Source organism: Blastomyces dermatitidis (genome assembly GCF_000003525.1).
Source record: "Blastomyces dermatitidis ER-3 genomic scaffold supercont1.4, whole genome shotgun sequence".
Classification (NCBI taxonomy): Eukaryota; Fungi; Ascomycota; class Eurotiomycetes; order Onygenales; family Ajellomycetaceae; genus Blastomyces; species Blastomyces dermatitidis.
This window is the reverse complement of record NW_025544777.1, coordinates 3,181,928-3,209,246: the sequence shown is the minus strand read 5'-3', so window position 1 is coordinate 3,209,246 and position 27,319 is coordinate 3,181,928. Positions and strand designations below refer to the sequence as shown.

Sequence of the window (27,319 nt, the reverse complement as noted above, 5' to 3'; positions counted from 1 at the left end):
AAGATAAGAAGTCAGTGATTGTACTGAAAATTTTCAATGTTTTTTAAACTGTGTTTGAAATTCTGAGTTTGAACTTGATCATCTCCTGTAGTTGTCTATTCTGAGCATGAAGAATTAACAGAACTTCTTCATTTATCTCACTCAGACACTGCTTTTCAAGAATCTTGCTTGCTTTTTCAAGTTTCTGTATTTCAAGAACTTGTTGTTTCTCTATTTCTTCTTTCTTTCTTCTCTTCAGAATTTCAATCTCAGGAATATCATTTGAGAAAGCATCTTTTTTCACATTAACTGAGTGTATTTTTGAACACATTTTTCTCACTCAATGAAAAGTTGATCAGACTGTTTCAATTGAGATATGTATTAAACTCTTTTGAAAAGTTGATCAGACTTTTTCAATTAAGAGGTTTCTAAGTCTGTTTTCAATTGAAAGTTGATTAGACTGTTTCAAAAGAAGAATAAAAGACTTTTATGTATAAAACACCTGATTTTTTCACACTAGTTCAGTAACTAGGTTAGATTTTTGAAGAGAATCTAATAAACTAAAATTGATTTTTAAGATAAATTAATAAAATCTTTACAATCTCTTTCTTGAGATACAGTGAGGAAAGATATAATATCAATTAATAATAAATCAGATAATATGACAGTTTTTAAGAGAAAAACTGACAAAAAATAAATCAATTTTTTGCAGAAAAATTAATTAAAATCATTCAATTTTATTCTAAATCATTCAATTCTCCTCACACAACAAGTGTACAACTCAAATCAGTTAATAAAGAGTATAAAAAAGAATTAAGTATTAATGAAAGCTCTTCAGTCACTGAAAAAGTAATTCTTACTTAAAAGAATATGAAATTATAATAGAAAACAGCTCTGTTTTTAATTCTTTATAAGAATATTGTATAAAACTCAGAGAAAAACATCTTACTTTTTCAAGAGAAGTAAAAAACTATTTCTAAGATCTTTTTTTTTCATTAACTGCTGCAGAAGAATGAGATAGAAACTGTTAAAATATACACTACTGTATACTCTCTATCAAGACTTTCTCTCTTCAGAGTCTTGATATTATAGAGAATATAAGTCTGTTTCTATATAATAATATATATATTGTCAGTGAAATGTAGAGAAACTGGTTATTTATATCTTAAAATAGAAGACTTTGTCAATGATTATATCAATATAGAGTTAATTCTCAAATTCAATAGAAATCTAGTGTTAGTGTTCTCAATTCCTTGCAGAATCTATTGAATATTGAGATATTAAAACTATATTTAATATATCTCACTATACAGAGATCAAAGACTCAGTCAGATCTTAAGATATACTGATTTTATAGTTATTGTGTCTGCTGATTATGTATTAAATACAGTTGCTGAGATATCTTTTTGTACTTTTCTGTCAGAGATGGGCCAGATTGAGAGGAGTGATATGAGGGTGAGACTTGGCATTGATGTCTAGATACACTGAAGACAGATCATGAAGATTGCACTTCAGAAGTGACTGTTGATTATGTGCTTGATATTATTGCTGAGGTATCTTTTGGTATTTTTCTGCCGGAGATGGGCCAGATTAGGAAGGGCGGTACAAGGGTGGGACTTGGTGTTGATGTTTTGAAACATCAAAGATGGACAGGGTTTTCGCGGAGGTCACTTCTCAGATATCTTCACAACTACAGATCAGGGATCTTTCAAAATCAAGAAGATTGGTGCATATGGCTAGGTCTCTTCATCTTACAATTTGTATGGCAATTTGGCCCGGGGTTGTGGTGTGGTAGGGGAGAATGGGGGATAATCCCACACAGGAGTTTTAAACACTGTCTGGTTCATGTTTGGCTGGATAACTCCACCACCACACGGGGTATGCGGTCGGCGATGGGGTCAAAATGCTTGTATGAACGAGGGCTTTTCAATGGATCTATCGGCGGGTTCTTATTCGAGAAATTGAGCGAGTTCGTGTAGAGGCTGTAGTGATGACAGCATGTCTGAGAATTTCAATAGTGATTTAAACATTTCTAACAAGACTTGACAGTATACATCTATATAGAGACTTGAAACAGATCTTTCACTTCTCAGAATTAATATATCATGTAAAAGAAGATTCTTATTAAGTTCTCAATAGAATGTCAGTTTTATTAATAACTTTCACATCAGTTAATATATTAATATATCAGACTTTATAAGTAGAGTTATTAAATGAAATTCCTGATTTAATATCTAATGTATATTTAACTTTCTTCTAATATTTCTACAACTCATTTCTCATAATGTCTCTTTATACAGAAACAGATATAGTGAGATATTAAGTGATTTCAGCTGCAGGTATTTAATTCTATAGTATTATCTGTATAAGATTTATAAGATTATCTACAGTGCAATAGATAGATTAATTTAAATGACTATTAAAAGTCAGTATTTCAGAGATGATAAATAATGAAGAATTTAATAAATTCAAATGAACAGATTCTATAGATGAATATTAACTCTGCTTTTCTTTATTCTAAAGTTTCTCTATTATCTCATTATTAAATTTCATACTCTGATGAAAACTGATCTAAGTCTTATCTTATAAGTCAGAAGTCTTCTTATAATAAGTAATTATTCTATTAATAAGTTATCTAATAGAGTATGTAATTTTGAGTCTTGAGCTGAACTCTGAAGTAGTAGATATATTACTTATATTAAGATGACTCTGCTTCTTCTAAATATATAAAAAAAAATGATATTCTTTACAATGAAGAATATACTTTCTTAAAAATATAAAGTATATAAATCTACTGATCAGCAGATTCAGAAAAAATAAAATATCTTTAATAAAAATAAGAGTCTTTTCAAAAAAGATGAACTATTCAAAAAAGAAAAATGTGCTATTCAGACTATAATCTGCAGAATAGTTGAAGATTGTATTAATAGATCTATCTACAAGAACATAATATAGTGATGAGTCACATAATCTAGTGAGATTACTAACCGCAACAGCCGTAACAGTCAACAGATCTATCTACAAAGAGCTTAATATAGTGGTCACTCACGTGATCTGTAGAAATCGCCACAGTCAATAGACGCAGCGGCCAACTGTTGACTCTTACGGCTGTTGCGGTTAGCGATTTCACTAGATCACGTGACTCATCACTACATTATGTTCCTGTAGATAGATCTATCAATACAACCTTCAACTATTCTACAGATTATAGCCCGGAGAGCATGTTTTTCTTTTTAAAACATTGTATCAACATTTTTTTTTTAACATGAATAGTTCATCTTTTTTGAAAAGACTTTTACTCTTTATTAGAGATATTTCATATTCTCTGAATCTGCTGATTAGCAGATTCATATACTTTATATTTTTAAGAAAGTGTGTTCTTCATTGTGAAGAATATTTGTTTTTTTTTTATATCTAGAAGAAGCAGAGCTATCTTGATATAAGTGATATATCTATTACTTCAGAGTTCAGCTCAAGACTCAGAATCACACACTTCTCTAGATGACTTATTGATAGAATAATTACTTATTATGAGAAGACTTCTGACTTACAAGATAAGACTGAGCTCAGTTTTTATCAGAGTATGAAATTTAATAATGAGATAATGAAGAAGCTTCAGAATAAAGAAAAGCAGAGTCAATATTCATTTACAGAATCTGTTCATTTTAACTCATTGAATTCTTCACTATCTCTCATTCTCAGAATACTGACTTTTAATAATGATCTGAATTAATCTATCTATTATATCACAGACAATCTTATGAATCTTATACAGATAATGCTACAGAATTAAATGACTGTAGCTGAAATCACTTAATATCTTACTATATCTGTCTCTGTATAAAGAGATACTATAAGAAATGAGTTACAGAAATATCAGAAGAAAGTTAAATATATACTAGATATTAAATCAGTGATTATATTTAATGACTTTAATTATGAAGTCTGATGTATTAATATATTAACTGATGTGAAAGTTATTGATGAAACTGACATTCTATTGAGAACTCAATGAGAATTCTTTTTTACATATTATATTAACTTTAAGAAGTGAAGAATCTGTGTCAAGTCTCTATATAGATATATGCTATTGAGTCTTATTGAAAATGTTTAAATCACTATTGAAATCTTGAAAGCTGATAATACTGCAGCTCTGTGAGATAAGATTAATATTGAATATACAATATCACTGACAGAAGAACAAGTTAATATCTTCAAGAAATTGATAAGATTATAAGTCAAGAAGAATGATTATCTTACTTTTCAGAGACATTTCTACTATTTTATTACTTATCACAAGAAGCTCTGTCAGAGCACTGAGAATGTATATCATACTCTTTTTCTCAACAATCTGCAGAATTACCAAAGACTGTTTATCAAGATATATTTGAATGAGTTTTTCTTCACTGATCAGAGACTCATTGTCAACATTGATATCAATTATTTGATAAAGCAGCTGATCAATTATACATTCAAGAAGATCATTACTGAGTGAAAAAAGCAGCCTCAGGCTGATTCTGTGACTGTGAAAAAGAACAAGAACAAAGACAAGAATAAAGATAAGAACAAAGATGAGAACAAAAGCACACCTGTATAAAAGTGCACTCACTGCAGAAGATATAAATATACTGTTGACAGGTGTTTCATCTTACACTCTGATAAAAAGAAAAAGAAGAATGATAAGAAGAAAGAGAAGAAGAATGACTTGATAAGTTCTCAATCAGCAGTAAATACAGTAATTACAAAGATTGAGTTCTATTTCTCTTTCACAGTCACTGAAAAATCATTCTCTAGATCTTGATATTTGAACACATGTGCAAGTCTGAATATGATAAGTGAGCTTCATTCTTTTTCAAATATCAAATCTTTTAATAATAATATCTCTGTTGATTCTGTCACTGAAGAAACTGAGTTTGTCAAGAAAATTGAAACTGTTATCTGAAAGATTAAGAGTGATGATGTTAACTTGCAGAATGTTCACTATATTTCTAATATTACAGTTAACCTGCTCTCATTTGTAAAGCTTAAAGATCAGAGATTCTGATTTACATTGTTTTTCACTATTCTCTTATTTTTCATTTACAGAGCTCTGAATAATGTTATTTTTCATGCAGTTCAGACTGCTCAGAACAACATATATAAGATTGATAAGTAAGAGTTTAATAAGAATATAGTATTTTATCTACTACTTCTAAGTCAACCGCTTCACCACGAACTCGCTCGATTTTTCGAGTAAGAACCCGCCGATAGATCCATCGAAAAGCCCTCGATCATACGAGCATTTTGACCCCATCACCGACCGCATACCCCGTGTGGTGATGGAGTTATCCAGCCAAACATGAACCGGACGTTGTTCGAAGCTCCTGTGTGGGATTATCCCCCGTTCTCCCCTACCACACCACAACCCCGGGCCAGAGTGCCATACAAATTGTAAGGTGAAGTGACCTAGCCATATGCACCAATCTTCTTGATTTTGGAAGATCCCTGACCTGTAGTTGTGGAGATATCCGAGGAGCGACCTCCGCGAAAACCCTGTCCATCTTTGATGTTCCAAAACACCAACATCAAGTCTCACCCTCGTACTGCCCTTCTCAATCTGGCCCATCCCCAGCAGAAAAATACAAAAAGATACCTCAGCGATAATATCAAGCACATAATCAACAGACTCTTCTGAAGTGCAACCTCCACAGTCCGTCGCCTGTGTATCTAGACTTCAACACCAAGTCTCACCCTTGTACTACCCCTCTCAATCTGGCTCATCCCCAGCAGAACAATACAAAAAGATACCTTGGCAACAGCATTCAATACATAATCAGTGAACAATGAGTCAACAGCACATCAACAACTATAAAATCAGTATACTTCAAGATCTGACTGAGCCTTTGATCTCTGCACAGTGAGATATATTAAATCTAGTTTTAATATCTCAATATTCAATAGATTCTGTAAGAAATTGAGAACAGCAACACTAGGTTTCTATTGAATTTGAGAATTAACTCTATATTGATATAATCATTGACAAAGTCTTCTATTTTGAGATATAAATAACCAGTTCCTCTACATCCCGCTGATAATATTTACATTATTATATAGAAACAGACTTATATTCTCTATAATATCAAGACTCTGAAGAGAGAAAGTCTTGATAGAGAATATACAGTAGTACATATCTTAGCAGTTTCTATCTCATTCTTCTACAGCAGTTAATGCAAAAAAAAAAAGATCTTGGAAATAGTTTTTTACTTCTCTTGAAAAAGTAAGGTGTTTTTCTCTGGGTTTTACACAATATTCTTACAAAGAATTAAAAACAGAGTTGTTTTCTGTCATAAATTCATATTCTTTTAAGTAAGAATTACTTTTTCAGTGACTGAAGAGCTTTCATTAATACTTAATTCTCTTTTACACTCTTTATTGACTGATTTGAGTTGCACACTTGTTGTGTGAGGAGAATTGAATAATTTAGAATAAAATTGAATAGTTTTAATCAATTTCTCTGCAAAAAATTGACTTATTTTTTGTCAGTTTTTCTCTCAAAAACTGTCATATGATCTGATTTATTATCAATTGATATCATACTTTTCCTCACTGTATTTCAAGAAAGAGTTTGTAAAGATTTTATTGATTTATCTTAAAAATCACTTTTAGTTTATTAGATTCTCTTCAAAAATCTAACCTAGTTACTGAACTAGTGTGAAAAAAATCAGGTATTTTATACACAAAAGTCTTTCATTCTTCTTTTGAAACAGTCTGACCAACTTTTCAATTGAAAAAAGACTAATAAATCTCTCAACTGAAACAGTCTGACCAACTTTTCATTTGAAAATAGATTAATAAACCTCTCAATTGAAACAGTCTGATCAACTTTTCAATTGAAAATATACTGATAAATCTCTCAATTGAAACAGTCTGACCAACTTTTCATTCAGTGAGTAAAATGAGTTCAAGAGTACACTCAGTTGATGTGGAAAAAGATGTTTTCCCAGATGCCATTCCTGAGATTGAAATTCTAAAGAGAAGAAAGAAGGAAGAAATAGAGAAACAACAAGTTCTCAAAATACAGGAACTGGAAAAAGCAAGCAAAATTCTTGAAAAACAGTGTCTGAGTGACGAGAATGAAGAAGTTCTGTTAATTCTTCATGCTCAGGCTAGACAACTACAAGAAGTGATCAAGTTCAAACTTGGAATTTTAAACACAATTCAAAAAACACTGAAATCTTTCAGTACAGTCACTGACTCTTTTTCATCTTCTACTTCTTCATCTTCTTCTTCAAATCAGAAAAAAACATATACTCAAGTAGCAGAATCTGCTGTCTTCAAACCTGCTAGTTCAAAATCTGCTCAAAATTCTGAGAAAACTGAGAAGAATATTTCTCAGACCTCTATTCATAGAAAGGAAAAAAAAGAAATGCAAAAAGAGAAGAACTTTCAAATCTCCAGAAATAGAAGACTTATTCTCAAAGTCTCAAATCAGGAGAGCTTGCAAAAAAACAAGCTAAACTCAAATCTCATTTTCAGAATTAGAAATAAAATTAATCAGCAGTTCTTTTCTCAGTTAATGACTGATATTGAAGTTCAAAAACCAGTCATAGCTTCAATTGAGCCATCTTTCTTTGAAAACTCTATTATTTTGACTACAATGCCTGAATTCAGTGCAGAATTCCTCATTCAGAATGAGAATCTCTGGAAATCAGCAATAGAATCTCTACTGAATATAATAATTCTATCTGAAAGAGATGAAAAGTGAGATAAATTCATTCTTCATGATATTCCAGTTGAAATTTTTGACTGTGAGAAAGGAATGCTGCTTCTCAAAAATGAATTAGAAGAATACAATTCTATTCAACTGAGAAAAGAGCCTGTATGACTTAATTCAATTGAGTTCAGATAGAGCAGAAGAAATGCCTCTGTTCTAGTATATATAAAAACACTTGAACAATCAAGAATCTCTGAAGTAAGAGTAGCAGGTTTGAAAATGAGAGTTCATGAATACAAAGATTCAAGAATGAATCTCAAAGCTCAAACACAGTGTTCAAACTGTCAAAGATATGAACACTTTGCAATCTCTTATTTCAGAGACTCAAAATGCACATTCTGTGCTAGAGATCACAAAACTAGTGAGCATAAATGTGAAACATGCTCAAAAAGAGATGAAATATGTCAACATACTCTGCTTAAGTGCTTCAATTGCAAAGAAAAACATGCATCTAGCTCAAAAGAATGTGTATTTGCTTCAAGAACTCAGAAGAACTGGAGAAAAGATGAAGCTTAAAGTGAATCTAAAACTGAAGAGAAAAGTCAAGCTAGTAAATCCACAACTGCAAGCTCAAAAAGAAGAAACTCTCAACTATCTAGGTCTTCAAACTCCAATTCTCCAGCTAAATGTAAACAGAATTTGAATCCTCAAACACCTGTTAAGATTAGAGAATTGAGAAATGACTCTGATAATAAACTAGATAGAATGCAAGCAGTTGAGATTCCTGCTTTTCAAAATAGTTATAATCTACTATCTGGTGATAGTGATTAGATTCTACTATATCTTCACTCTCTTTTAGTATGAATGTACAACAAAAACAATAAAAAAAGTTTAAAAACTCTTCAAAAATCACATTTATTCAAAATAATGTGGATAGAAACTCAAATTGCATTTATTCTTGTCTTCAGATTGTATTTGAACAAAAAGTTGACTTTGTACTTCTTCAAGAACCAAATTTTGATACTGAGCAAAAGTACATCATTTCTCATTCAAGCTATTACTGCTTTCTTTCTGAAAAATCTGAGATAAAATCAAGAGTAGCAATCTATGGGAGAAAAAGATCAAGATATCAATTTAATCTGAGATTTGATATCATATCTGACTCTGACATTCTAGTGGGTGACATTATAGATAAAGATAATGAGTTTGATACTATTCAACTTATAAATATCTATAATGAAAAATCATTGAAAGAAAACAACAATATCTGAACAATTGATAGAGGATTTTTGAATATAACTCTCTTAAAAAACTCTATAATTGCAGGAGACTTCAATGCACATCATCTCTGATGAAACTCAGAGTGCACAAGAGCAGTAAGAGCAGATAAACTGGTTGAATGAACTTTTGAGCATTCAATAGATTTAGTTAACAAGTCTGATTAACAAACATTCTTTAGAAAAGGCATGAAACAGAAATCTATTATAGATCTAACTTTCATGTCACAAAATCTAATTGAAAAGAGACTTATAAACTGGTTTATTGATTCAAATGAAATCTCAGGATTGGGTCATGAGATCATTCAATTTGATATTGAACTGAGTGAAAAACAAAGAAGTGAAAATCCTCTTCTCTCTAATCAGTATAACTTTGAAAAAGCTGATTGAAAAGCAGTTGAAGAAAGAGTAAAACAGCTGAAATCTGAAAGACAGAGTGAGCTCTATTGAAATCAAAGTCAAGATATATCAAATGAAATGCTTGAGAATAGAGTAAAGCTGATTACATCTATTCTTCTAACAAGTATTGAAGAAAATATTTCAAAGAAAAAGTCTTCTAAGTATTTCAAACCTTGATGGAATGAGAATATCACTTCTAAAAGAAAGCAATTAGTCACTGCTAAGAGAGATTGAAAGAATCACTTAATATTCGATGAAGAGTTCAAAGCTATTCAAAATGAATATTTTTCAGATATTAAAAAAGCTAAAACAGATTGCTGGAACAAATTTCTTGAAGAAGCACAAGAAAAAGAAGTTTTCAAAGCCTTCAACTATACTAAAACAAGAAGTGTAGCAAAGCTTTCAACCTTAGAATATGAATTTCAGAATGAATTATATACAGCAAATTCTTTTGAGGAAAAATGTCAAGCTTTTATGAGAATTCTCTTTCAAAACTCATTAACACATTTAGAAGAGGAGAATATGTCATTTCATGAATATATTGATGAAAATAACTGGGAATGGCCTGAGCTTACATATGATGAACTAGAGTCAGCAATATTCTCAAGTTCAATTAAAACTGCTGCAGGGCCTGATTCAATTAATCACTCAATTATTCAAAACACATATTCCTACTTGAAGAATGAATATTTTGAGCTCTTTTTCAATCTCTTAAAAAATGGTTATCATTCTGAATGCTGGAGAGAAGCTACTGAAGTAATCCTTGCAAAATCTAATAGAAAGACTTCAATTCCTAAGTCATATAGAGTAATATCTCTGTTGAACTGTTTGAGAAAAATTCTAGAAAAGATAATAGCTACTAGATTATCTTTTATAAGCTCTATTAGTGATTCTCTTCTATTTAATGAACAAATGAGAGGTAGAAAATAATGTTCTGTAATTGATACTGTTCTCTCAGTTGTTCATGATGTTCAAGTAGCAAAGTATGAAGGCCTGGTCTCAACTGCAGTTTTTATTGATATAAAAGGTGCATTTGATCATGTGTCAAAGTCTAAGATGATTCAAACTTTGAAGATGTTAAAACTGCCACTTTCTCTAATAAAATGAGTCAATTGTTTCATATCTAAAAGAATTATACAACTATTCTTTGATGGAAGAAAACAAGATAAAACTGAGATAAAAATAGGAGTATCACAAGAATCTTCAATCTCACCTGTTTTATTTGCAATATACACTGCATATCTATTCAAGAATAGAGAGATGAAAATAGTGAGATCTTCAAGTTATGTAGATGATATTGGTCTACTCTACAGTTCAAAGACAATCAAAGAGAACTTAGAAGTGATTGAGAAAGCAGTAAAGGAAATCTTTGTTAGAGCAGATATCAATCTAATTCAATTTGATATGAATAAAACTGAGTTAATTCACTTTTTTCCCAGGTTTAATGAGAAAGAACTAAGTCTAACTCTTTTGAATAAAGAGATTAAACCCAGTTTAAATGTCAAATGGCTAGGAGTATGGTTAAACTCCAAGCTGAATTTTAAATATCATATTCAACAAAGAATAATCAAGGCAGAGAGACTACTGAATAGTATAATCAGACTATCAAATACTGAGAGAGGTCTATTCTTTCAGGCTATGAGACAGTTATACATAGCCTGTATTACCTCAGTAGCTGATTATGGAGTTCAAGTTTGATGAAACAATCAAGGAAACTTCACTGAACTCTTTCAAAGTCTACAAAACAGAGCTTTGAGAAGAATTCTGAATGCATTCAAGTCATCTTCTATTAAAGCAATGAAAATTGAAGCTTCAATTCCACCTCCTGCTATTCAATTTGAAAAGGCCTGTATGAACTATGCTCTGAGAGTCATGAAGATGAGCTCAAATCATATAATCAGAGAAAGAGTCTCTTCTTCATTTCCACCAGTTAACTCAGGAAATGAACTGGATTGGAATAGATTTCTTGATTGAAATGAGAATAATACTTTAAAGAAAATGCCCTCTCAACTGTATAGACTATGTTCACTTATTAAGAATCAATTTTCTTCATTAAATGTTGAGAAAATTGATCATGAGAAGATATCTCTCTGAAGAGAAAAGCTGGAATCTCTCATAGACTTACAAATAAGTGAACTATCTAAAGAGAGAGAATATGAACAGCATTTGAAGAAGATCTCTACAATTAATATAAAAGACTCTATTCTGATCTACTCAGATGGCTCAAAAAGTGAGAATTTGAATAGATTAGGCGCAGGCATTGCTTATACTGAAGATAATATTAATTTTATCTCAGATTTCTGGAATTTAGGCTGTGAATCTGAAGTCTTTGATACTGAACTGTTTGTAATAGTGAAAGCTTTCAAACTCATTGAAATAAAATCTCATAAAAGAGGAAATGATTTGAAAGAGGCATGAATATTCTCTGATAGTCAAGCTGCTTTAAAAAGACTTAGAAATAGTCAGATTCATAATAATCAAATGAATCTTGAACTGATTTTAAACTCTGTTTTGAAAATTCAAAAGAGAAGAATATCAAAACTGATAATTCATCTGCATTGGGTTCCTGCTCATATGAATATTCATGGCAATGAATTGGCAGATTCAGCTGTAAAAAAGGGTTCAGAATTAAGCAGATCTATTCAATAAACAGTGTCCTGGTCTTTCATAAAGAGAAAGATAAAAGAATCTTGTTTAAACAAGTGAAATGAAAGCTGGCAGAAACAAAAGAAGAGTATACATTATTCAAGATTTGAGATAAAATCAAAGTGGAAATCTTGTTCAATTAAATGTAAAAAGAAAATATTCTCATCTATAATTCAGCTGAAACTAGGACATGGTTATTTCAAATCTTATATACAAAGATTTGATGATAGATTTGATTCAACAGAGTGCTCATTCTGCAATGTGAATGAAAATTCTGAGCATATTGTAATGCATTGTGCATTATACAATAGTCTCAGAGTCAGATTAAAGAAGAAGTATGATTTAAATCAATTAAATATAAGGTTCTTATTCTCAACTGAGACAGGAACTAAATACTTAATAGACTTTCTATCAGAAACTAGAGCAGCTACAAGAAAATGGCTAAATTCAGAAGTATCTGAATATGAAGAGGTGGAAATTGACTAGATATAGTCTGTTAAAACAGCTATATATCATCTTTTAATAATTTTGTTTTGTTATAGTCTCTCTTTACTGTACTTGTTTCCTTCTGTTCTTTTCTCTATCTATTTAATGTGTCTATCTCTAAGACTATGTTCCCTTTTCTTTTGTCATAATATTTTCAAATGGTTTCAAACTATCAGAAGGTGTTGAAATACTGTAATTTGTAAACAGTTTTTGTATTCTGGGCTGGAATTTTCTGATTTTGCATATTTGAAATTGATAAATGTATAATAGTTGACTCTATAGATATAGGAAAAACCCTGAGAACTAAAGATTCTCAGGTAGATGTCATAGTCTCTGACTGCATACATCTATAATTGAAGAATAATAATAATAATAATAATTTAATAAGAATTTCAATCATCTGAACAGAGCAGTTAAGTATATTGTGATGATGTCTTATAAGTATGATTTTAACTGAAAAGTTGATCTTTCTGTGACTGCTGCTACTATGATTAATAACATTGATTCTACAGTTCTGAATACAGGTCTTAAGAATACAAGAATATCAAAGACTCTTTTGAACTAGCACTGTGACCTCAGTCACATTCACACTGATGCTATAATTACTATAACTAAGAATTCTCATACTGAAGTTACAATTAAAGATTCTAAGACTAAGTTCTTTTGTAAGAAATGTGTCAAGACAGGTATGATATGAGATTATTTGAAAACACTGATATCTAGATCTATTCAACTCATTGAGAAGATTTATATTAATCTTGCAGATAATAAATGTACATTGAAAGATCTCTCTGATTATCTCTTAGAGTTCTGTCAGAGAATCAGATACTGAATACTTATCATCTGTGATACAACTCACTACTGTTAAGTATATTTTTTAAAGTTCAACAATGAGGCTGTTCAATACTTTGAGTTATGACTCAGATTTATGAATAATCTCAGATATACAGTTTCTGCTTTTCTATGAACTGATATTGATGATGTTTTCTGATTCACATGTATACACACAGTTATGAATTTATATGATATTAAATGAGAATCAACAGTATTATATTTATCACATCAGAATGATGTTTCTGAATGTGAAATCTGTACTATTATGAGATGAGTTAGAGCTGCTCTTTTGAAAGGAAATCTTTCTAAGAAGTTCTGAGCAGATGTTCTAGAGACAGTGATTGTAATAATTAATAATACTCTCATGTCTACAGTTCTTTATAACTCAAAATTTTGATTCTCTACTGCAGAGACTTCTGTGATTCTAAGTTCATATAAGATTTCTTGATATGCACTTATGAATACTCTGCTGAATGTGAGACATTTTCACTAATTAAGTACAGAGGTTTTTATTCACTTACATGAATCTCAGTGACCTGTGAATAAGCTTTCTTTATATACTGATTTCTATCACATCATTGAATTTAGTAGTATATTAATATATTATCTATAACATTCTGAATCTGACAAGATTATTGTCAGTAGTAATGTGAGATTCTCAATCACTGAAAAATTGAAACTGATTATCACATCTGTGACACTTATTAATAATACTGATAAACTGAAACCTGATATTCATCTGATTGATAATGAAGATGCTTCTAATATTAATAATCTGAATTTCACATAATTGCAGCCTGCAAAATCACTGACTACTTACACTTCAAGTCTTATTACAGATAACCTCTCAAAGTTCTACAAGAATGTCACATCTCAGTTAGAGAGAATAGAGAATTATTAAAAGAAGTTCATATAATATAAGATTATCAATCTGAAGAGATATAATACATAAAGTTTAATCTCTAGATCTGATATTCTGAGAAATAAACTGATTACTGTGAGCTGTTAAGTGTTTCTTAAGAAAGATAGATCTGTGAATCTGAATACTGATTCTGATAATATTCTTAGAAAATTATGTTAAGTAATTTATAATAACTGACTTAAAAAGAATTCTAGAGAAGAGATCTATGCTTCTGTTATCACTGATACTATTAATTATATTTCTTTTATAATAGCAGTACTACATAATTGAATACTTTATTAAGTGAATATAGTGATAATATATTTTTATAAGTGTCTCACTAAGAAGGTCTATATAAGACAACTTATCAGATTTGAGATAGATTCACTGAAAATACTTATCTGAATAGTTGAGAGTAGTCTATACAGTCTGAACTCTGCAGTGAAGATCTGATATAATTACTTAACAGCTCTATTGTGTGGTTCGGAAGAACGTACGACCGTCGGATAATAACGCGGCCGCTTCCGAACTACTAGCGTACGCGTACGCTTCCGAACTACTAGCGTACGCGTACGAATGTAAAGGGGGGCCCTAGCGGCTACTAATTAATTTAGTGTACAAGATTCAATATATAAGAAGCCGGTGTACGCCTGTAATTGTACACTGGCTTAAGCAACCTTTGAATCACATCTGGTAGCATGTCTAAAAACCAGTGAGAAGTGCAGGCTTCTTCAGAGTGTGATAATTCTGTCTATGAAGTGATTTGTAGTTATCATGTCAGTGTGATTCTAGAAAATGTCTCAAAAGATAGTGTATGAAGGGTGATGAGTGAAAGAGCATCTGATTGATACTGCTTTGCTTGTTGAGAGAAAACTTCACACTCAGGTGCATGCCATGTATGAGACATGAATAAATGAGATGTGAGAAAGGAAATGAAAGTGATGAACCAGATTCAAAGAAGTTCACTCTCTACTCAAAAGAAGGATAAAAGAAGAGGTGATCACTACTGAAGTTGTATAATGATAATAGAAATCATACAGTGATATAGTGATATAATGATAGATATTGTATAATCAATCAGAAATCACTGAAATGAATATCTTCTCTAGCTGATATGAACAACACTCTTCTCTGCTATCTGAACTGAAAGGTATGCAGAATCTCTCAGAGAGTTTACTTAAAGTAGTAAGAAAAGCAGCTGAGACTGCTGAACCAGAATTGAAGCTCTGTATATATATGAGGATTCTAAACAAGATTGAGGCCTTGTGTACACAGTGACAGACTGAGATGAAGATTAAACAACAATTGATATTCACTGTGAATCAAGCATTCACTATAAAGAGCTTCACTGACACAATTGTCATCATCAATAAGAATAGAGAAAATCAGATCTTAGGCCTGTAGCAGAAGATTGAATGTTTATACAGACAGATGACTATGCTGAACCTGAAGATCTTATCATGATTATTCATGATCTCTTCAGAAGTGTACACATCATCAGAGATCACTGCACAGAATGAGAATCTGAGCATGAGATATATTAAGCTGAGAGATCTGCTGAAGTTATCAAGCTTTAATAGTGACTGAAAAAATGATGCTGCAATCAGCTGGCTAAGTCAGATGTGATTATATTATTGAATTGAATGTGAACTCACAGACAGACAGTCAATGAAATTTTAACAAGTCTTAAGATCTGCTGCATTTCTACATAGAAAAGCAAAGTCATTATAAATGACTGATGAAAAGATGAACCTTGCAGACTCAGAGTAATATTCATTCTCATAAATATGAAATGAGTTTTTCAAGTGAATCTTGTACAACTTCAAGAAAGTGAATGCATGAGATAAGTGTTATGAACACTTCACTGAGTGTAGACAAGTGAGTGATCTTATATTATACTTCACACACTTCAGCTTATACTATCTCACATTGAATGAAGAGCTTTTAACATCTTTCTGTTTACAGATCTTCATTCATGATCTTACACTCAAGTTGAGAGTGGAATGAAAATGCTTAATCTCACAGTCAGGCACAGTGAAGAAAGTATATAACATTCTCATTGTACAGGAACAAGTGAGTCAATTGTGACAGAAAATACTGCAATTGAGTATATCTCAGCAGAGAATGAGTAATCAGACTTCTATGACACAAGTTATACATCTGAATGCAATGAATCTAGATCTGAATATCATTACTAAAGCACTGAATTCTCTGAAAAAGGAATTCTCTGAGTGAAAACCTTGATATCACAAGCATTGAGCTTGTTTCAACTGCAGATGTCAAAATCATGATGTAAAAGATTGCACTCAGTGTGTGCAGTCAAAAAACTAGCAGAATCAGTGAGCTTGAAGGCACTCACTGATATTCTATGAAAAGTCTTCAAAGTGAAAGAGATGCTCATGTTAGATGACTCTCTGAATTCTGCAAATGCAAAGAAGAAGCAGGCTTCTGAATAAGATACAGACAAGAATGATGAAGTGAACACTCATCTCAATGTCTTGAGGCCTGAAATGTTAATGTATAGAGGACACTTGAATAAGAATTGAGAGATGACTGCAAAAGTGTTAGTAGACATAGAAGCTTCTACACAATATATTGATGATTATATAATTTGAAGATTGAAAGAAGTCTGCTGAGTGAAGAATTCCTGATATATAAGATTATCTGATAACTGATATCTGATATCATCTGCAAAAGTAAGAGTTTCCTTGCACTTCAGAGAATGATCTTGCTATATTTGAGCATGAGAGCTGCAGAATGTGAAATATGACCTTATTCTTGAACTTGATTGATTTCAAAGGTTCAACTCACAGATTCAATGATGTACATGTCATATGCAGTTGACTGATAGGAAGAAAATGGTTCATATAATTCTATCAACTGATATGAGAAGGACATTTCATGTCTCTGATATAGAAGAATTAAATCTGCTTATGCATCAACAAGCAAAGAGAATGATTTGCAAGACCTCATCTGAAAGCATTCTGTATATCATACAGGATCTGGAAGTGAAGGAAATCAAGATAAAGAATATATGAGAGGACAAGCATATGAAGAAGCTTCTGAAGAAGCATGAGAAGGTCTTCTGAACAGATCTTTCACTGAAATTACTGCTGAAATGAGAATTTGTACATGAGATTGACATGGGGGATACAAAACCAGTCAATCAGAATGCATATTCTCTGTCACAAATGCATCTTGAAGAACAGAAGTGTCAGATCACTGATCTTCTAGAATGTAGTCTCATATGATTCTCATCAAGTGCGTGGGGCTTTTCAGTTCTATTTGTGAAAAAGGTGAGTGAGAAGTGATGAATGTGTATTGATTATTAAGCACTTAACAAGCTTATGATCAAGAATGAATATTCACTGTCACAGATTCAACAACAGTTGAATATAGTTGAAAATGCCTGATATCTATCAAAGATTGATCTTCTCTCAGAATACTGGCAGATCTGTGTAGACAAACTGTCAGTTCTGTGAACTATGTTTAATATGCAATGAGAGAAGTTTGAATTCCTGGCAATGCTATTCAGTCTGATAAATGTGCCTGTTATCTTTCAAATGATGATGAATATGATTCTTCATAAACAGAATAAAACCTCATGTCTTGTATATCTTGATAACATTCTAGTCTTTTCAAACTCATATAATGAATATCTGAAGCATCTCAATGAAGTGCTTACAACTCTGACAGAGCATAAGCTCTATATCAAATCAACTAAGTGTGTGTTTGAAATGAAAGAGTTAGAGTTTGTAGAACATATAGTGAGTGATGACTATATACACCTCATTCTGAAGAAATTGAATGTCATAGCAAATTGGCTGCAGCTGAGAAATGTACACCATGTATAACAGTTTCTTGAATTGGTCTCATACTACTGCAGATTCATCAAGGATTTTATATGAATATCTGCATCACTCTCAGATCTCTTAAGAGAAACAGATGCAAATCTGTGAAAGAAGAAGTTTCATTCAATCATCTGAAATGCTGTATGTGAAGAGGCTTTTCTCACACTGAGAGAATGTATAACAACATTCTCAGTGCTTATTCAATCAGATTGTGATAAACCTTTCTACATTGAGATGAATGCATCTGAATGAGCTATTAGAGACGCCCTTCTACAGATAAGTAAGAATGACAAGCTGCACCTGGTAATATATGATGGTAGAAAACTATCAGACACTGAGCTTAATTACCCAGTGCATGAAAAGGAATTGCTAGTGATCAAGCATGCACTGATGTTGTGAAATAGATATATTGACAATGAGCATATGACAACAGTGATCACAGATCATGAAAGCCTCATCTATCTATAATTAATAATAAAACCTTTCAAATGCTTAGTATGTTGAATCTCAGAGTTTCAAGCATATAATCTTCATATCAAATACTGAAAAGAATTGAATGCAGTGATGCCTGATACAATCAGTTACAGACTCAATTTCATGAGTGAGAATTCTGTGAACCAGGTACAAGAAATGTTCATGTTAAACATGCTGAGAGAATGCAAGGAATCAGAATGAGTGAATATCATGATCTCTTGCTTGAAGAATGACAAGATGTCAGATGACAAGTATCTCATGAAAGTAGTAGAATAGATGCTTCTGAACTTCAAGCTGAAGAAATTGGAAAACAACATTGTGCTTTATCATGATCTAGGATACACAGAAGCTCTCTATCTAGAACCTTCATTTTAATATGACTTGATGACTCACATGCACAAAGAATTCGGCCACTTAGAAAGTTCTGAACTCATGAGTGTACTTGAACCAAGAGTGTACTGGCCAAGCATGGCTGAGAACATCCAGGTGTACACTCACAAGTGCCTGAATTGTCAGGTCATGAAAGAATCTAAGAAAGAGTTAGAATGTGAAGAAGCACAACATCAGATGAAGTGTATAATACAATCATTTGAATAATGAAGAATGAATCTCATAGACATATTGCTGCAAACATCAAATGAAAATTGATGAATAATCACTGCTATTGATTACACTACTGACTGGCCAGTTGTGAAAGCAGTTTCAGAGGTGATAGAGAAGATGATGATGAAGTTTCTACATAATGAGATCTATGTCAACTATGAAATGCTGTGTGAGATTCTAACTGATAATAATGTGAATCTTGTAGAAGAAGCAGTGAGACATTTCATGAGCCAGTTACAGACAAGATATTGTAGAACAATGTCATATCATTCATGAATGAACAGAAAGATGAAACACTTGAATGAAATCTTGAGTAACATGCTGATGAAATATCTAGTGAATAAGCCTATGAGACTATGAGATGAATATCTCAGACAGGTGCTATTGATCATGTAGATTTAACAGCATGCAGTCTTCAAGTGTTCATCATTCTACCTATTGTATGAATTGCATCCGCGCATCCTGAAGAATGCTTTGAAAAAGATGAGGGAGGAAGCAGTTACAGATGCAACAGTAGCAGTTGTGAATGCAACAGTTATGAATGCAGAACCAAGATTGAAAGAGATCAGTCATGCACATGCAAAAGCTAATGAGTTACTCCTGAACTGAGCAATTCAATTGAAAAGAATATGAGACTCACTTGTTAAGAAATTGAGTCTCAAGGTGAGAACATGAGTTCTTGTATACAATGAGAGTTCTGAGAAGTTTCAATCTAGATGATTTAAGTCATATAAGATACTCAAATCACATTCTCTGGAAATGTATGCATTGAAAGAATCAGAGAGATGGGTCTTATATAACTTAATCAATGATTCATGACTTGTGAAAGCAAAGATGTAAGATCTGAGTGAATTATGATTATCTGCAGCACTATTGTCAGTGTTGAAAAAGAAGAGACTTACAATTAAAAAGTCTCACAAAGTAAGAGAAATTATAGATGCTTATGAATCAGATGATCTCACTTATTCTGATCTTTTCATGATTACAAGGAAAGAATGAGAAGAAATGAAGAAATCAGGTGAATGCTACACTTCAATAAGTGATGAGACTGTAGCTGATTGTATGATAATACACTGCAGATGACAGATGTAACACAGTAAATAGCAGTCTCAAAGTAGCAGACTTGCATATGAGTCAGATTACAGAAGAAAAAGAAATTCAGAGTTGAATTCAACTGTTTACATCAGTTCAATTGCAGAGATCACAGAGAACAAACTATCTGAAACATTCACAGATGCATGAGATCAAGTCATCTTGATCTCTGAGAACACTCAGAGATCAGGTGAGATTAGTTTCAATGAGCTGTTCACTGTAGTGATCTGAGTGAGTGAAGAGAGACAGTATAATATGTGAGACAGAATCACAAAAAGTTAGAAGCTACTGAACCTAGTCACTGAATGCTGTACTATATAGAGATTGTGTAAGAGTAGTGACTAGCAGATAGAGGAAAAGTGTAAGAAAAGAGATGATGAATTGATCATCAACTGTAAGAGTCAGCTGTAAAAGATAAATGTTATCATACACATCTCATTTATTTTTATACATCACACATTTAATCTATTTTCAACATCACATCATCTGAAAAACATCAAAAACAAAGAAAATCTCAAAACTCAAGATTCACAAGAGATTTGAGAGTCACAAGTCACTCTCACAACAACACTGTGTACATCTCTGATTTCTCTACTGCTCTGCATATGACATTAATGTCATTGATTGCAAGATTGGCTGGAATGTCAATATAGAAATGCGCACATGTACATGTAGAGAAATTGAAGAAGAGTGCAGGACTCACAGGATCAGAAGCTAGAACAGAGAGAACAGAGACAGAAGAAATAGAAGAAGGAGAAGATGCAGGACTGAATGAATAACAGAAGTCATCTGAAGCTGAATGCTTATAACTCAGTGTGTACATGACCTTCTCTGCAGAGAAGAGAGAAGAAGCAATAAGAGAAGCTTGAGAACAGGAGAGAGTAGTCTCAGTGATGTTATCATCTTCAATTAAAATGGCCTCTGACACTGGAGTAACTAAGAACTATTGTTAGTGTATAAAACCACAAAAACAGAAGTAATAATTACTGAATGAACATCTGCTGACCTTAGAATTGTATACACAATTACAACACACACAAGGCTTCTCAGAAAGAGAGAGAGAGACACAGAGGAATGCAGAAAGCAGAACACAGCATGCAAATGACTCATTCTCACAATAACATCTCAGACAAGGTGTATAAGCCTCACACCTGTGAGTGTAAAAGAGTACAATATTCATGTTTCTGTTTCTGAAAACACAGATATCTTTTGCCTGCATCATGAAGTCAGATGACAGATGTCAGAGAATAGGCTGATACAGATCTATCATTCTGAAGAAATTCATCAGAGTAAATGTTTCTGTAATATTGAACTTTATAGTTATAAAAAGTTTCTTGATATCTGTGAACATCACAACTTTATGCACAGTAAAACTCATAATAATTTTCTCTAAGAATAGAAAAATCAGTGTCAGAAAGAAAAGATGAAAAAGAAAAAGACTTATAATCTTGATACTGTTGAGAAGAGAAGTGATTCTCTGATATAAATGAATGATTGCTTCACTATGAATATTTAAAATGAATGTAATAATCAGTGTTCATAACTGAGCTTCAGATAGTCATGTTATATACAGTCTTCATACAATAAATTGTTCTAGAGGTCAGTAAGAAGAGTGAGAGTGTATATACTGAGAAATGTAGTTCACTGAGCCTATGCAACATCTTCTTGAAATGGGGAGAGCTGATAAGAAAGGCAGAGACAGCAAAACCAGGAGTAGCAGGAGTAGAGATTGCAGGAACAGAGATAGCAGAAGCGGGGGAATCAGACACAGAGATAAGTGTAGAAGATTGAGAGAGAGCAGCAGAGAAAGAAGCAGCAGAAGAGGCAGAGAGAGACACTGAAGACTCAGTTATACATAACACAGACAATTCCTTCATTATCATGTTCTTCAAGTTCTCAATCAATGATTCAACACTGAATTCACTATTATCAGTGAATGCAGATCTGTCAATGCATGAAGATTCTACATGAATAAAAATAAACATCAGTATCTGTATTTATGCAAAATTGTATCAGAAAACATGATCAGAAATCTGCTGAGAAGAAGAAATAGTTAAGAGTGTACAAGAAGATGAAGAAGAGGTGTCTTCATTTATAATAATATGTTATTCTGATGATTGTTAGAAGATAAACAAGTTCTGATCATGTTTCACAACATATTACACTTACTGCTAATGAACTGTCTGATATGAGCACTATGATAATGCTTGTTGTGAGAACAGAGAGTCATTGTCAGAAATGTGTACAATGTGATAGATGAACAGATGAAAAGAGTTGAACAGAAGAAGAAATAGAAATCTTGAATGAGATAGTGATATTCAATGATGATGATGATGAAGAAGATGATTGAAGAATGAGAAAAGTTAGTGAATAAGTGATGTAATATAGTGGAAGTTTCTTTGTAAGAATGTACACAGAATGCTAGCTGAATCAGAGATAGGTCATATAATCATGAAACACTAGTGACAAGCTAATCTGCATGAAGCTAGAGTGTATGACATGGTCACATGAGTGTGACTGAATCTGATGAGAGAGAATGTGGTTCAGAAGAACATACAACTGTTGAATAATAATGCAGCTGCTTCCGAACTACTAGTGTACGCGTACACTTCCAAACTACTAGTGTACACATACAAATGTAAAGGGGGCCCTAGCGGCCACTAATTAATTTAGCGTACGAGATTCAATATATAAGAAGCCGGTGTACGCCTGTAATCGTACGCTGGCTTAAGCAACCTTTGAATCACAATTGAGTGATCTTGAATTTACAGTCAGTGTCTATAATTCAGTACTCTGATATTATATATTCAGATATCATCTTTATATAATAATCTATGTTGATAATCTTAGCATTATATCTGAAGTTTCTGAGAATGCTGATTAAGTAGTGAGTATACTCAGTGAGAAATTAAAAGTCAAGAATCTACATCAGTTAATTAAGTATTTAAGTATGAAGATTAATTATTCAGATAAAAGAATTGATTTGATACATTATTAATATATTAAATATCTTATTAAAGATTTCTACTTTGATGATACAGCTGTTATCAGAACACTGATGAAGAATGAATTCTGTATTAATAATTCTTCTATATCTGAGAAAGAGACTGATTTCACAATTCAGTAATATTAATATGATGTGAATTACTTGCAATATCTTGCAGTTAAAACACATTCTGATATTACTCACACTGTCTCACTACTCACTCAACAGAATATTGATTTAATATCTTAATATTAAAAGACTCTATTACATGTTATATATTATTTAAAAGAGATTATAAATCTGAGTATTTTCTATGAATGCGGCCTGTATAAGAGGTATGTTTCTTCTGTTTCATTCATTTCTTTCATTTCTTTCATTTCTATCATTTCTTCCATTTCTATCATTTCTACTGTTCCTATCAATCTCTCTGTTATCTCTGATTTTCCTGACAATTCCTATCTACTCTTCAGCTACTCAGATTCTGATTGAGTCAGTCTCTTGAATAATGATAGAAAGTTAATATTCAGCTATGTTTTTAAGCTCACAGACAGCTCAATTTCATGATATTCAGTAAAGTAATCTTATATATCTCTAAGTTTCAATAAGACTGAATATATGACTCTTAGTGAGATGATCTGCAAGATAATATGAATTTAAAATCTTATAATTAAGCTTAACTTCATTACTACATCTCTGATATGAATTCTTATTAATAATAAGAGTATTATAGATCTTACAAAGATGACAGTCATTATAATCTGAAGCAAGCACATTGATATGCATTTTCATTTTTCACATTGACAGTTGAATCAGAGAGTCATTGATTTAGAATATATTCTTACTGCTTAGATAATAATAGATAAACTTATTAAATCTTTAGACACTGTGATATTTATATGATTCATGATTTTACTAGGTCTTACAGGTGTAAAAGTTGGGAATGTTTAATTTTATATTTGTATTTGATTTTGACAGACTATCTTGATGGTTTGGGTGTTTTTGTATGTGATTCTTGTTATCTTGAGGGGGGGTGTTGGCCCTTACGGCCGTTGCGGTTAGCGATCCCACTAGATCACGTGACCCACCACTACATTATGTTCCTGTAGATAGATCTATCAATACAACCTTCAACTATCCTACACCAACATATATCGTTGTTTAATAAGCAATTTTACTCAGAGTAGGTTCGTTCAGCTGGGTGTGCTGTACCTGTCGTCGACAGTATAATCGAGGCAGCCTTTGTCATAACAGTCTCTGTCGCCATGTACGTTGCGAAAGCTGCCACGACGATTGAAATCCTATGAAGGTATGATTTCTCAAATCATGGGACTTCCCGCCGACCCGACTGATAGATTTGGAGCTTAGATGACGCTGGCGAATCTAATCGAGGAGCCATACTTACTCCCTGATGAGTTGGAGTGTGATATCGGCGCATGAATTATGCCTGGCTAGAGAAACCCTGTAATCCTGATATATTAAGGCATAACCCCGAAGCAATCACTTTCGTGGACCTAACTGGCCAGTTCCATCAATTCTATTGGCTGACAGTCTGTGTGTGGCTGTTGGAAAACAACTGGGCCAAAAGGATCAATTCTTAAGGGACCCCAGGGCCCTCAAGGATTAAGTCTGACTGTAGCCGCTTAATCATGTTACATCCCTTTATTGTAACGCGCTGGTGGACCATCTCGAAGACCTGCTGGTTCAAGTTCTGCCCATATGTTTGACTCCCATGACCACAAGGGTGTTGGTTCAGGTCTGCAGGAGTGACCCTATAAATACAGCCCTCTCGCCAGGCGAGTGGGCTATCAATCATTCCATCCATTCCACTATCATATTCTCCTCAGCTAGCTTCAAATAAATTCGCTGCAATCCATCGCAACCATCAACCATGAAGTGCCCCAAGTGCAACCACAATAACCCGACCTACAAGGACAATTGCGAAAGTTGCGGTGCCGAACTGCCCAAAGCTATGAAAGGGGCCTAAATCTAAGAGCCAGGCTCAAAGGAAAAGGCCTGGCTTGAGCCTCTGGTGTGCTTCCTTCCTTTACTCAATAGCCTAAGCTTATCGGCTTCAAAGATATATCGATATATCCCGTACTCTCTCCATCATGGACGAGGGCTAATCTTCATTTGCTCGTTCAAAGGTATGGAACACGAGGAAATTGTATTAATTGGGGCTTTTGTGTCACTTTTTATCCGTGTCCTTCTGTGTTCACATGATATTATTTCTAGCATATCAACTTGCTTTTTGTCACCCGTTTATACATGTCTAGCTTTATTCTAGTAAATAAAACATATCACTGTTGCTTCAGCATTTTCCAGCCACCTTAAAAACTTCGCTGTCCCATTGAAAATCATGATACAAATTCACTATTGCCGAGACATTCCTACCATAAAGTATGGGATTTCTTGCTAGGGATAGTTATATGCAAGACATGATAACGTAGAAAAGAAGTGTTTGAGATACCGATAAGAAATCCCGTCGATCTTTTAAGAGAGATAGGTTAAATATCTCCCTAAAGGTTCTCACTCCTTGTTTCTTCGATGAACTTCATTGCTCTTTGACTTTCTGGATCCCTGCAGAGATAATAATAATCCAGCCAAAATTCACGCGCGACACTGTGATCGGGCATATACTTTCGTAGCAAAGCCTTCCACTCCTTGTCCTCCATACTATCAGGGACTGATGTACAAACATACTCCCACCATACTGGAAAGTAACCAGACATCTCCCAATCAATTATGCCAGTAACAGAGCCGTTTTCAACCATGATATTGACATTAGTGAGGTCGCCATGCGTAAAGGTATAAGGCGTAGCGGATGGCATGCAATGTCGAAGTCGTATTCGCGCAGCCTCGGGTATGGTTTCTTTCAACCCACGCTCCATGTCAGCCCAGAGTTCGTCATCCGATGCTAGAGGACCGTGAGGAAGCTCGGAGTCTTTGTCTTTGAACAGGAAATTGGAATAAACAGGACGGCCATCAAGCGCTTGGATATTATCGGACTGAAGCTTGCGAAGTTCTAGCAGATACTCAGCTGTCTGCCTAGCTATCATTTCTTTTTGACCTGTGGAAAGCTGCGGCCAGACGTTGCTGAGGGGCTCGCCAGGAATACGCTTCATTAAGATAAGGGTGTGTTCGCCTTCGTTCCAAGATTCGACAACGGTGGGAACAGGAATGGATGTCTTTTCCTGCACAAACTGAATATTTGGTACTTCAATGGTCGGAAGCCTAGCACCTCGATCTTTAAGAATCAAATTTGAGCCCAATGACCAGACGCCTCGATCGCCTGCTTCGTAGAATAGATTGACATGGCTTTTGTAGTTACAATGCTTTTGGCGTTCAGTAGTCCAGCTACACGCTGCGCAAGGGCCTGAGGAGGTCATATTGAGTGAATGAATAATAACAATTTGTTCAATGTATTGTTCGAAGATTGTTGTGTGATCATGTTCGACGGAGAAATCTGACGGGTAATTGTGGTTCTTGTGTGTGCTGCGTAAGCATGCTGTGCTAATTATGTTGAATATGTTGGAGCCTTCTGGCTTGTCGTGCCTTACCGCCTTGACATGGCCAATAGGCAAGCTAGATTAACGACTTCCAGCCAATAAGCAGTCATAAATTGGGGTGGCAGAAAAATACGCTAATTGTGTCCTCGCGGCCAGACGAGGAGATAGCCCCGTATCGAGGCGCACTGCAAAGGTTCACTGGTAAGTGTTATGATTTTGATTTTACAAATGGTAATGTGTAAGGCTCAGTGCTGCCTGATTTTTAGGGGAGGGATTGAGTGGTTGTCACTTGCATTTATTACCTAAAATTTAGGCATTCTTAGCCTGTTGAAGCTCTATTATATTTCTGCATCAGAAATATCTAGACTGGTCACTGAAGTCATGAATTTCATATTTAATCTCATTTAATCTAGTCTTATACATTTCTTGACATGAATCTCACTGAGACTAATCATAAAAAAAACATATAAAGTAACTATTTATCAGATTTTAAAATGAAATCATAATTTAAAAAAAATAAGAAAGTAATCTTATTTAATCTTATTTAGTTCTATTCTTAGTATAAAGTTACTATTTTGAAACATTGTAAGAT

At 33.2% G+C, this 27,319-nt stretch overlaps 2 protein-coding genes across 2 annotated transcripts; both read right to left on the bottom strand.

Annotated features, from left to right (window-relative positions):
* Window positions 1-5,170: 5,170 nt before the first annotated feature.
* BDCG_16902 (uncharacterized protein) lies at window positions 5,171-5,584 on the bottom strand (the record flags this gene model as incomplete). The annotated part of the gene is made up of 1 exon (XM_045426084.1): window positions 5,171-5,584. The coding sequence occupies one exon, from the start codon at window positions 5,582-5,584 to the stop codon at window positions 5,171-5,173; it is 414 nt and encodes a 137-aa protein (XP_045280818.1).
* Window positions 5,585-24,169: 18,585 nt separating this feature from the next.
* BDCG_04265 (uncharacterized protein) lies at window positions 24,170-27,093 on the bottom strand. The gene is made up of 2 exons (XM_045419926.1): window positions 27,021-27,093; window positions 24,170-26,925 (listed from the first exon to the last, which is right to left on the bottom strand). Exon 2 carries the CDS (start codon window positions 26,605-26,607, stop codon window positions 25,738-25,740), a length of 870 nt encoding a protein of 289 aa, XP_045276127.1. The 5' UTR covers window positions 26,608-26,925; window positions 27,021-27,093; the 3' UTR covers window positions 24,170-25,737.
* Window positions 27,094-27,319: the final 226 nt, after the last annotated feature.